Below are 13,005 nucleotides of genomic sequence, written 5' to 3' on the forward strand. Positions count from 1 at the left end.
AGCATGGGTGCTCTGACCCCTCTGTGACTACATCCCCCATACACAGCGAGCTGCCATGTCCTGTGTGTCCTGACACCTTTCTATCATAGCCAGCAGTGGTCAGAGGTCAGCATGGGCGCTCTGACCTCTCTGTGACTACACCCCCCATACACAGCGAGCTGCCATGTCCTGTGTCCTGACACCTTTCTATCATAGCCAGCAGTGGTCTGGGGTCAGTATGGGTGCTCTGACCCCTCTGTGACTACACCCCCCATACACAGGGAGCTGCCATGTCCTGTGTGTCCTGACACCTTTCTATCATAGCCAGCAGTGGTCTGGGGTCAGTATGGGTGCTCTGACCCCTCTGTGACTACACCCCCCATACACAGCGAGCTGCCATGTCCTGTGTGTCCTGACACCTTTCTATCATAGCCAGCAGTGGTCAGGGGTCAGCATGGGTGCTCTGACCCCTCTGTGACTACACCCCCATACACAGCGAGCTGCCATGTCCTGTGTGTCCTGACACCTTTCTATCATAGCCAGCAGTGGTCAGGGGTCAGCATGGGTGCTCTGACCCCTCTGTGACTACACCCCCATACACAGCGAGCTGCCATGTCCTGTGTGTCCTGACACCTTTCTATCATAGCCAGCAGTGGTCAGGGGTCAGCATGGGTGCTCTGACCCCTCTGTGACTACACCCCCATACACAGCGAGCTGCCATGTCCTGTGTGTCCTGACCCCTTTCTATCATAGCCAGCAGGGGTCAGCATGGGTGCTCTGACCCCTCTGTGACTACATCCCCATACACAGCGAGCTGCCATGTCCTGTGTGTCCTGACATCTTTCTATCATAGCCAGCAGTGGTCAGGGGTCAGCATGGGCGCTCAGACCCCTCTGTGACTACACCCCCCATACACAGCGAGCTGCCATGTCCTGTGTGTCCTGACACCTTTCTATTATAGCCAGCAGTGGTCAGGGGTCAGCATGGGCGCTCTGACCCCTCTGTGACTACACCCCCCATACACAGCGAGCTGCCATGTCCTGTGTCCTGACACCTTTCTATTATAGCCAGCAGTGGTCAGGGGTCAGCATGGGTACTCTGACCCCTCTGTGACTACATCCCCCATACACAGCGAGCTGCCATGTCCTGTGTCCTGACACCTTTCTATCATAGCCAGCAGTGGTCAGGGGTCAGCATGGGTGCTCTGACCCCTCTGTGACTACACCCCCCATACACAGGGAGCTGCCATGTCCTGTGTGTCCTGACACCTTTCTATCATAGCCAGCAGTGGTCAGGGGTCAGCATGGGCGCTCTGACCTCTCTGTGACTACACCCCCCATACACAGCGAGCTGCCATGTCCTGTGTGTCCTGACACCTTTCTATCATAGCCAGCAGTGGTCAGGGGTCAGCATGGGTGCTCTGACCCCTCTGTGACTACATCCCCATACACAGCGAGCTGCCATGTCCTGTGTGTCCTGACATCTTTCTATCATAGCCAGCAGTGGTCAGGGGTCAGCATGGGCGCTCAGACCCCTCTGTGACTACATCCCCCATACACAGCATGCTGCCATGTCCTGTGTCCTGACACCTTTCTATCATAGCCAACAGTGGTCAGGGGTCAGCATGGGTGCTCTGACCCCTCTGTGACTACACCCCCCATACACAGGGAGCTGCCATGTCCTGTGTGTCCTGACACCTTTCTATCATAGCCAGCAGTGGTCAGGGGTCAGCATGGGTGCTCTGACCCCTCTGTGACTACATCCCCATACACAGCGAGCTGCCATGTCCTGTGTGTCCTGACATCTTTCTATCATAGCCAGCAGTGGTCAGGGGTCAGCATGGGCGCTCAGACCCCTCTGTGACTACATCCCCCATACACAGCGAGCTGCCATGTCCGGTGTGTCCTGACATCTTTCTATCATAGCCAGCAGTGGTCAGAGGTCAGCATGGGTGCTCTGTCCTCTCTGTGACTACACCCACCATACACAGCGAGCTGCCATGTCCTGTGTGTCCTGACACCTTTCTATCATAGCCAGCAGTGGTCAGGGGTCAGCATGGGTGCTCTGACCCCTCTGTGACTACACCCCCCATACACAGCGAGCTGCCATGTCCAGTGTGTCCTGACACCTTTCTATCATAGCCAGCAGTGGTCAGGGGTCAGCATGGGTGCTCTGACCCCTCTGTGACTACACCCCCATACACAGCGAGCTGCCATGTCCTGTGTGTCCTGACATCTTTCTATCATAGCCAGCAGTGGTCAGGGGTCAGCATGGGCGCTCTGACCCCTCTGTGACTACACCCCCCATACACAGCGAGCTGCCATGTCCTGTGTGTCCTGACACCTTTCTATCATAGCCAGCAGTGGTCAGGGGTCAGCATGGGTGCTCTGACCCCTCTGTGACTACACCCCCCATACACAGCGAGCTGCCATGTCCTGTGTGTCCTGACACCTTTCTATCATAGCCAGCAGTGGTCAGGGGTCAGCATGGGCGCTCTGACCTCTCTGTGACTACAGCCCCCATACATAGAGAGCTGCCATGTCCTGTGTGTCCTGACACCTTTCTATCATAGCCAGCAGGGGTCAGGGGTCAGCATGGGTGCTCTGACCCCTCTGTGACTACACCCACCATACACAGCGAGCTGCCATGTCCTGTGTGTCCTGACACCTTTCTATCATAGCCAGCAGAGGTCAGGGGTCAGCATGGGCGCTCTGACCTCTCTGTGACTACATCCCCCATACACAGCGAGCTGCCATGTCCTGTGTGTCCTGACACCTTTCTATCATAGCCAGCAGTGGTCAGGGGTCAGCATGGGCACTCTGAACCCTCTGTGACTACACCCCCATATACAGCGAGCTGCCATGTCCTGTGTGTCCTGACACCTTTCTATCATAGCCAGCAGAGGTCAGGGGTCAGCATGGGTGCTCTGACCCCTCTGTGACTACATCTCCCATACATAGAGAGCTGCCATGTCCTGTGTGTCCTGACACCTTTCTATCATAGCCAGCAGTGGTCAGGGGTCAGCATGGGCGCTCTGACCCCTCTGTGACTACACCCCCCATACACAGCGAGCTGCCATGTCCTGTGTCCTGACACCTTTCTATCATAGCCAGCAGTGGTCAGGGGTCAGCATGGGCGCTCTGACCCCTCTGTGACTACACCCCCATACACAGCGAGCTGCCATGTCCTGTGTGTCCTGACACCTTTCTATCATAGCCAGCAGTGGTCAGGGGTCAGCATGGAGGCTCTGACCCCTCTGTGACTACACCCCCTATACACAGCGAGCTGCCATGTCCTGTGTGTCCTGACACCTTTCTATCATATCCAGCAGTGGTCAGGGGTCAGCATGGGCGCTCTGACCCTTCTGTTACTACACCCCCCATACACAGCGAGCTGCCATGTCCTGTGTGTCCTGACACCTTTCTATCATAGCCAGCAGTGGTCAGGGGTCAGCATGGGCGCTCTGACCTCTCTGTGACTACATCCCCCATACACAGCGAGCTGCCATGTCCTGTGTGTCCTGACACCTTTCTATCATAGCCAGCAGTGGTCAGCATGGGCGCTCTGACCTCTCTGTGACTACACCCCCATACACAGTGAGCTGCCATGTCCTGTGTGTCCTGACACCTTTCTATCATAGCCAGCAGTGGTCAGGGGTCAGCATGGGCGCTCTGACCCCTCTGTGACTACACCCCACCCCCACCCCCCCACCCCATACACAGCGAGCTGCCATGTCCTGTGTGTCCTGACACCTTTCTATCATAACCAGCAGTGGTCTGGGGTCAGCATGGGCGCTCTGACCCCTCTGTGACTAATATACACCATACATATTGCTCAATTACTGGCATGGAAACTACGATCCCTATTGTCTGTCCACTGATATAGTGGAATTGAGAAACTTTATTCTCTGCTTCAAAGAAAATCCATAATGATAAATGAGGGACCCTCATAGGTCCAGGCACCGTGACTGTGGTAATATTCTTATATTTGTTATCCATGGCCTCCTGCCTTCTATGAGCCTGAAGGGCTCTGGGGGTGTTTCCAGAGCCCCTCTGTGCTGCAGTGTCACAGCCTGTTACAATAAGTAGATCATGTCTCACCAAACCCTGCTATCTCCCTCTTCCTGTGTTATCTAGCAGCCGAATGAAGTGCAGGAGGGTGGAGACATGCTCTGCTCATTGTAGCAGCCCGTGAAGCTACAACACTGATGGGTTCTGGTAAGTTATGATGGATCGTGATGAGAGATTTCCTTTTTGCCTTTATGGTGCCTTTTATATTCACACATTAAAAATAACTGTTTCTAAACATTTCACAAAAAAAAATTTGCTAAAATTCGAATATTTTCCATTAAATTAGCTATTTTTTCCAATCCTGCCAGTAATAGCAATGGCTGCGGAGTTACCGGAAGTTGTCTACCTCACAGCTGCTTCATTTCCAGCGAGATAAGATTAACTCCGCCCCCTGACGTTGATTGGTTAAACACACATAGCACTGAGTTATGGGGTTTAATAGTCTATATCATTGTATGGCTCTAGGTGTCTTCAGTGCAGGAGGCAGCGGTCATGTTATTGTGGAATATGTTTACTTTAGTTCTGCTCTGCATACAGGTTACTGACGCTGCTCTGTCTATACTATGATGTCTCCCAGACAGATCACGTCTCACCCCGATACGTCACAGTTATATGGCAGATGGAAATTGAGGCGCCATTTTCTTGTAGCCCCCAGCGCTGCTGGCAGAATAACAGAGATGACAGGCAGTGTCTGATCATGTGATGGACTCTCCCATAATCCTGTGCGGTTCCCTATGTGTTTCAGTGATGTGAGATGGTGACAGGAGCAGCGGATGAGGTGACAGATGTCTTATAGTTACTGTACTTTATTATTTCATCTCTTGTATGAGAATTGGAATTGAATGGAGGTGTTGCCCATAGCAACCAATCAGAGTGCCGCTTTCATTTTGTACACTGCGGTGCAGAAGTGACAGCTGGGATCTGGTTGCTACGCACAACGCCATTATTTCAGATTTATTAATGGTTGTCATTGCGGGGACCCAAAATATATGTGATTTATTGTCAGTATAGGGGTTGTCTGAGGTCACATATGGAGGATGTAGGCGACACCTGCCCATCCTCTCCAAGAGCGCAAAGTCTCTTGTCCGTATCTTGTCCGTCTCCTTCTCTCCCGCCCAGTCACTCGTTTATCGTCCTCTCCCACTCCGTCTTGCATCTGTCTCCTTCTCTTCCGCTCTGTCTCTCGTCCGTCGCCTTCTCTTCCGCCCGTCTCTCTTCCGTCGCCCTCTCTTCCGCCCGTCTCTTTCTCTACTACCCCATCTCTCGTCTATGGCCCTCTCCCTCTGCATCTTGCGTCCGTCTCCTTCTCTTACATCGCCTTATCTCCGGCTCTGTCTCTCGTCCGTTGCCCTCTCTTCCATCTCGTCCATTGCCTTCTCTTCTTGTCTGTTACCCTCTCTTCTGCTCCTTGTCTTTGTTATATCCATCATCTTCTGTGAACATCTGTGTGTATATACTTTAGGAATGCTTCTTTCATCCTGCTTACAACCTTACCCTACTTCATTTTCATTGTCTTCCTCCACTTCTTCACATATTAACCATGCATAACCCTTCCAACCACTTAGGATGGCCAACCTACCACACTATTCTTGGTCCCTTATCTTGTGAACATGGGGGCCCAGTGGTGTTCAGCAGTTTATTGCTTATTCTAGGGAGCAACATTCAATCTTTGGACATACAGATCACGTCACACACACTTGATTGGTTTTCTATACGCAGTTCTGGGATTGCCCTGTCCGAGGTTTCCTCCATGGTCGGTGTCCACCACAGGATCCTGCCCGGATGAGCTGAGGATGAAGACTGACAATGGGGAGATAAAGCAGAGGATATTAAAGGTCACTCTAGCGATTATCTATCTGCTGACCGGAGAGGTGAGAGATTTGGAATCTAGGTCAAATGACGTGATGTTGGGAAATCACTGGTGCAACTTTCCCGGTTTCACATTCATTAGGATTATGGACCTGTGAAGAAGAACATTAACCCTGTGACACCCAGCAGCACCCCTCATGTATCATCCAGACAGAGCAGGATTCGTAACCCCAGAGCGTTGCCTGATGATACAGGAGAAGCGCCATGAGAAGAGGATCCTAGACCTCACCAAGAAGATCATCGAGCTACTGACCTCGGAGGTGAGGAATGGTGGTCCATATGCAGAGGAATAACATGTCTGGGCAGCGATGATCCTCTAGTTGTATGTGTTAGGTTCCTGTGCGCTCTCAGGGCGGCGCTGTTTATCTCTCGGTGGAGGAGTGGGAGTATATAGAAGGACACAAGGATCTGTACGAAGACCTAGTGATGGAGATTCAGCCACCCTTCCCATCACCAGGTAAGAGAAGCAACTAGATACATATGTCCTGTGATACATCCTAAATGTACAATATACAGTGTTGTCCTGTGCCCCCTACAGATGGCTCCAGCAGGAAATACACATTAGAGGGACGTTCCCTATTGGACAATCTTACAGAGGAAAGTCACAGCGCCCCCCAGGATGAGCAGGTAGATTGAAAGATTCCTATTAATCCTCTTATAATATACACTCATAGTCTTCTGTCATCAGTCCCTCCCTGTGTGTCCTATTGAAAGAATTGAGTGACCCCTCTATTGACTGCGTTTGCAATGTATAGTATGGCTCAGATCCCATTCATATAAATGGGCTGTCACCCAGTATGGACGTTGGGAACATTGCTCAGCAGTGGCCCTAGAAGTAGAACTCCGCACCTCTATCACCTGCCAGTCTCTGAACAGTCCCTTTAAATAATGATATTACTGAGTGATTTTGTAAGAAATTCTTCTGAGGTCCGTTCAGTATGACGTGACTACGTGTGCTATGCTCTACCTAGGAGGGGACCTTAAGAATTATCAAAGTTGAACTGGATGATGTGGAAGAAGAGCAGAATAAGCGGGAGACCCCCGCACATATCAGTCCAGGTGAGCCATCACTTCTATATATCCTAGGCCCATGACATTCGAAGGCTGCACAAGATGAAATGGTGTTTGGGGTTCCGGTCAAGGGTGGGATCATCCCACTGTCTAGCTGTAATCATCTGGACCTATTATTAGAGTGACTATTGAGTCGATGACCGTCTCTTACAGGTGGGTCGAGGAAAAGAAAGATGTCAAAGAGACATCCCAGAGCGGAGCGTACGCAGGAGCCTGCAGAGGTAAGTGACCGCATCGCGCAGGACGGACAGCTAGATTGCCAGATTTTACAGATTTTGTTCACTGTACAGGCAAACTGGGAAAAAATTCCGAATGTGTTAGGTCCAAATAACACCTCCACTTTTTTTAAAACATATTTTATTAGTTTTCCATATACCAAACAAAGTTAACAAAGACAATCGGCGTATACTTCACATAACAAAGTAGGTACAGCGCGAGTTAGTGCAGATACAAAGATCACATTAGGTCCCATGAACTCTTCCCACAACACCTCCACTTTATTCATTGTGTCGATACAATCACAGATACCAAATTGTATATATTTAAATGTGGACATTTTCATTAAAATACTTTGGGGATTGTAGAAGCTTTTGATAACTTTTTATTTGTTGCAAAGTGGCGTTATTTCCTATTACAGGGTTTTTTACTATTATTATATCTGCACCCCTAGGGTACTTCAACCCTAGGGGGTCTGATCACTCCTACAATAGACTGCAATACCACTGTTATGCAGTATTTTGTGTAACACAGTCTCGAACAGACTGTAATATACATATGCTTATGACAGCTATGGGAGCCTTTAACATGCAATGACATCACAGTGCGACACTGACTGGCATTAAAACATGAAACAATGTTACGGTAGGTGCATCTGTGGGGATTGACCGAGTGTGGCCGTTACTGACAGGTCTCAGATGTCTAATTCGGCTGACACCCGGAGCGTACAGAGAGGGCGGAGCCTGAGAACCGTCAGGAAGTGCTAAAAGGGCGTTACAATCTTTTTTTAGTGTTCGGATAGGCGATTCAAATCGGGGGCAACAACTTAGACCCCCACTGATCAGCCGAATGAGATCAATAAAAAATGATCCCATAATATCCCTATAATGGTCACAGTAAGGACCTCCAGTCCTTCCACTGGTCTTATCACTTACACATATTGTTCTACGTCCAGGAGGGAAGTTTAAGAATTATCAAAGTTGAAGTGATGGAGACAGAGATGTGGAGGGACGAGCCGCGGACTCCGGAGACTCGGACAGATTTCGGCTCAGGTGAGTGATACTCTGAGTGTTCTCCAGTGTGTGTCCTCACCTTTATAATACAGAACCACTTACCTCTCCCTATCTTCCAGGTCCGGCGTCGTCCAGTTTGGATACAGTATTTCCATGCACCGACTGTGGGAAATGTTTCAGCCATAAATCAAAGCTCAGCAGACACAAAAGGACCCACACGGACGAGACCCCGTTCTCATGTTCTGACTGCGGGAAGTGCTTCAAACACAAGACCTCGCTGGTGGACCATCAGAGGGTCCACACGGGGGAGAAGCCCTTCTCCTGCTCTTACTGCGGACAGAGATTTGCCCATCGCTCCATTGTTATAGACCACGAGCGGACTCACACGGGCTTCAAGCCTTTCTCCTGCTCGTTTTGCGGCCAGAGCTTCACCATGAGGTCCACCTATGTTAACCACCTGAGGATCCACACCGGGGAGAAGCCGTTCTCCTGCTCAGATTGTGAGAAATGTTTTACTCAGAAATCCGCACTGGACAAACATCGCTTCCTCCACACCGGGGAAAGGCCCTTCTCATGCACCGAGTGCGGGAAGAGCTTCTCGAGGAGATCACTTCTGGTAGAACATGAGAGGACTCACACGGGCGAACGCCCATTCTCGTGCTCCGAATGTGGTAAATCCTTTGCCCATAAATCCACCCTTTCTGCACATAAGATCAGTCACTCGGGGCTGAAGATGTTCTCCTGTTCGCACTGCAACAAGTCCTTCACCACCAAGAAAGGTCTTGTAAGACACTGGCAGATTCATGCAGGGGACAAGTAATTATGAGGAGTCCTGTGGTTGGGTGAGATCCTACAATGTTGTGTGTCCTGATCTCCAGCTTCCCATCCTGTTATCCTGAACATTCACAGAGCCCAAGCGCATCCAGAAACCTATAACCTAAGATGGTCACACCCTTTACCTGGGCAAGGATCCCTCACAACTCTTACTCCTCCGAGGATGGCAAGATTTGTCCTCAACAGGATGAAGCATCTCTTTGGAGTGAAGAACCAAGCCAAATTGCAGAAGGTTAAAGGGGTTGGCCACTTTACTGCATGCTTTTTGTAAGGTGTGTGGTAAAGAAGTAAAGTGGCCAACCCCTTTAAAGCAGCCTCTGCCCAGAGCAGGTGAAGGGGACAGGTATATGGCTTACAGATTCGCTGCAGAAGGCACGGGCCAGGTTAGGAAAGAGCCATAGTTGGGGCACAATGGAGGGCGCCATAATGTATGGTGAGATTTTGTTTTAAAGATTTTAAGGGTTTTCCCAATATTCAATTAAAATTGAAGTCACTCACAGTCATTGCGTATATATATATATATATATATATATATATATATGACAGGGTACGTGATGTCGGCACTTTTGATCCAGCAGAACTTTATTAATAAACACAGTTTATTATGTCTGACATCAGGATGTTAGTTCTGTGTGTATTATCCAGTCCGAGTCTGGCCCTCTGTAAGATCTTCCTGGAAGTCCATCCGATAACACTTACTGTGCAGGGGAATGCTGGGATTGATGTCAGAGGATGTGGGGCAGGATTAAGTCTCCCAATTCTTAAAGGGACACTCCAGTCACAGCTAATTCATTGAATAACACATGGTGCAGGTCCTGAAGGGAGGAGCAGGACTCATTTTCATAGTATTCCTAGAACCTGGACTCCTCCCTCCAGGCCCCGCACAAGGTATAATCTAATGACTGGACGGTTCCTTTAAGGACAGGTGTAGAAGGAGAATGAACTGGATGAAATAAACCCAGACGGACAATGTGTCACCTACTCAGAACATGACGCAGGACAAATATTTCTGCAGAAATTTCCCCCCTGAACCCAATGGTCACTAATCGACGTCACATCTTTGAATGACACAATCTGGTGAAACCAGACGGGACGGATTTAGGGACATAAAACCTGAAATTTCTTGTTTTCTACACAGTCCGTTGACACGTTAGAAATAAGTTGGTCAAACATGTTGAATGTGTGTCCTGTAATGTGTGTATGAGGGTCTCCACATGTCAGGGAAGAGAAGGATCAGGCAGGTGGGTGTCAGCATGACCCATCCTGGGTGGGGAAAAGCTGCAAGAAGTGTGCACACGTATGGGGAGATGGTATTCCCATGTATACAGCCACATGCCATATCCCCTACATGCTAAATCCTCTCCTCGCAATATGCAGGGTGACCACCTGACACAAAGAAATCAAAGGACCACAGGACAAACTAGCTCTGCGCACCAATGATTTGTAGAGGGCGGTCTGTATATAACAGAGACATGGCCCCTTTAAAAGCCCGATCCCGAACACTTTCGACCGTCGGTTCTGAGCAGGGATAGCAATCAGCACCTGTTCCCCCATCTTGGGGAACACTGTTGGGGTGACAGTACTGCATAAGCTGTCATCCATTCATTTGGTAATCAAGACACCGTGCTGGGGTTAATGACAACTGTGTAATCCATACATTATATCAGCAACTTGCAACATGTGTAACAGGCAGATTCCTAGACCCTCTAAAGAGACCGGTGGTAAACCAGTTGCTAAATTGCAGAGGATGGAGAGGTAAGTAGCTGCCACTCTTATCCTGCTGTTGTGGAGTGGTTGGATCGCACTTTCAGATCATCTCAAGTGGTATCTGAGCCGGGCAGCCAGGATGCGGTAGCTTTACTTGGCACGGTCCAGGAAAAAGGCTCCGGGACCTGACCGAGCCTCAAACTGGCTCTTTGTTACGCTTCTCCTTCTGCCAGACAAGTAATGGCTGCTGACAACTTTTCTACTTCAAATCCAGGGTAGCCTGATGACTGGAAGGATAGGTCCGCTGCGTGCTAATTTAGCACTTGGGAACTGGTGCATTCATGGTCAGTGCCATGAGGCTGTTTAGGGTGACGTGTGTGACTACCAGACTTCTGAGGATATTGTTGTCACATGTGGGAGTAAGGGCAAAAGGTGACCTCAAGGTTGAGGTTAGCAGCAATGGCCAGGGTAGACCCCCTGCTAAACCAGTGCCCACCTATCACCACATAGATAGCACTGCAAGAGGTCATAAGAGCAGCTCCAGGCAGTCATCAAGTGTTGGAGACAACAACTGTGGGAATTTTTCATCAACTCAGCGGATGTCCCTATTGTGGCGAGGTGAGGCCACGGTGCTGACATTGATATCACGGCCCTGCATCAACATCATGTGGCCCGGAAAAACCATGGCAAGAACATTGCCGGTTCATTGCCAGAGGCAGAAGGTGCTGCACCTATCCACAGGGTCAGACCTGCTGTGTGCTTCAAAAACAAATGAAAACCTGCCTGTCCTCTCATCAACTCATGATCAGGACCGCGGTCAACGGGCGGAACATCCTGACTGCGCTGCGTCTATAGGGGTGACCCATGCCCCCTACATGGTACAAGTGTTTGATCTTGTTGCAATACGGTTCCTGAAGCCTCCACCCAATTGTAGAAATCTTGAAAACATCCAAGAAACTGAATGCCGAGGGATAGGGCTACTCCCCTGTGCAAACATTTGCCGAGCCTCTTTGAGGAGACCAGGACTACGGGATGAATGATGCCCTTGGGCTCCCCCAGTTCCTGGAGAAGACGCTGATAAACCTGACCGACCACAGGACATCCCGTGGAGATGGCTCGGTGAATGCTGTCCTGCTAGTATAGTGTCACACATAGTAACCATTTGGCAGAGGACAACTCCTTGATCACCACCATGTTAGGCCCTGAAGCAAAATGGGAACCTTTTTTACATCTTCGAAGAGGAATGACAAAATCACTGTGGAGACATTCTTACTAGACAGGTGGTGTCCGCCCATGTTCACCATCGCCCATCCTCACGCAGGCCTTTCCATGAGCTACTGTCCCATCTGCTGTTGGGGTGGATTGTCAGGATCAGCGTCGGCTCCATTGGCAACGGAAGCAAATCGAGTCTCCAGTTACTGATTCTTGCTTGTTCCTTCACTTGCTGATAAAGGAAACCAGCGAGACATGAAGCAGAACCTGAACCAGCAGGAGACTGGCGTAGCTGGAATGTGTCACATCTCATTCTAGATCCAAGATGCCCTTATGAGCAGCCAGACTGGAACTGTGGGGGCAACTTACTGAGTTTGCCCAAAACAGGTGATAGGTGTGGCGCCAGCACCAGATTTTCCTCCATATGGTTTTGCCATATTCTGTGGCCACACAGTTTTTCATACTTCAATAAACAGAGCTGTGCGAGGGGTCAATTTTTGCAGAACATGTTGACGTTTTCATCAACACCATTTGGGGACTGTGCAACCTTTTTAAGTGTTGCGAAATGGCAAAAAAGTTGCGATTCAGACATGTGTTCTCAATCTTGGGAACCCTTGAGAAATATCCAACATGTTTACGATTTAAAAACTTTTTTTTACTATTATTCCATGCCCCATAGGGTACTTTAACCTAAAGGGGTCTGATTGCTTATTTAATATATTGCATCTATCACAGCGACTGTGATAATGTCATGGGGTACACCCACCAGCATTTAAACATGGTGGAGCCCATGAGTTGCCCTGTTAGGTGCTGCAGCTGACACCTGCCTGATTATCGAGAGGTTACTGCTGTACAGAGTGTATATTGCTACAGCAGTAAGGACCTGGTCATAGCAGCTTTTTTTAACACGCGAATTTGAGAAATTGGCTCCTCTCTAAACACGGCCATAAAACACAAGCAGTGACTAAGGGCTCACAGTCTCCCCTTACCCAGGTACTTACCTGTGTGCTTCATAGCGACACGTGGCAGGACCC

General features: G+C 49.7%; 1 protein-coding gene across 2 annotated transcripts; it reads left to right on the top strand.

The window, feature by feature from the left end:
• The first annotated feature begins 4,586 nt into the window (after positions 1-4,586).
• Positions 4,587-9,664, top strand: LOC140117322 (gastrula zinc finger protein XlCGF66.1-like). Of its 2 annotated transcripts, none has more exons than XM_072133908.1 (9): positions 4,587-4,827; positions 5,769-5,920; positions 6,001-6,178; positions 6,270-6,375; positions 6,457-6,545; positions 6,890-6,977; positions 7,143-7,210; positions 8,161-8,257; positions 8,338-9,664. In XM_072133908.1, the coding sequence occupies exons 3-9, from the start codon at positions 6,056-6,058 to the stop codon at positions 9,036-9,038; spliced, it is 1,272 nt and encodes a 423-aa protein (XP_071990009.1). In that variant the 5' UTR covers positions 4,587-4,827; positions 5,769-5,920; positions 6,001-6,055; the 3' UTR covers positions 9,039-9,664. The 2 variants fall into 2 exon arrangements, with proteins under 2 accessions (XP_071990009.1, XP_071990008.1); XM_072133907.1 differs by having other exon boundaries at positions 4,590-4,827; positions 6,252-6,375.
• Positions 9,665-13,005: the final 3,341 nt, after the last annotated feature.

This window comes from Engystomops pustulosus, chromosome 2 (assembly GCF_040894005.1).
Source record: "Engystomops pustulosus chromosome 2, aEngPut4.maternal, whole genome shotgun sequence".
NCBI classification, from domain to species: domain Eukaryota; kingdom Metazoa; phylum Chordata; class Amphibia; order Anura; family Leptodactylidae; genus Engystomops; species Engystomops pustulosus.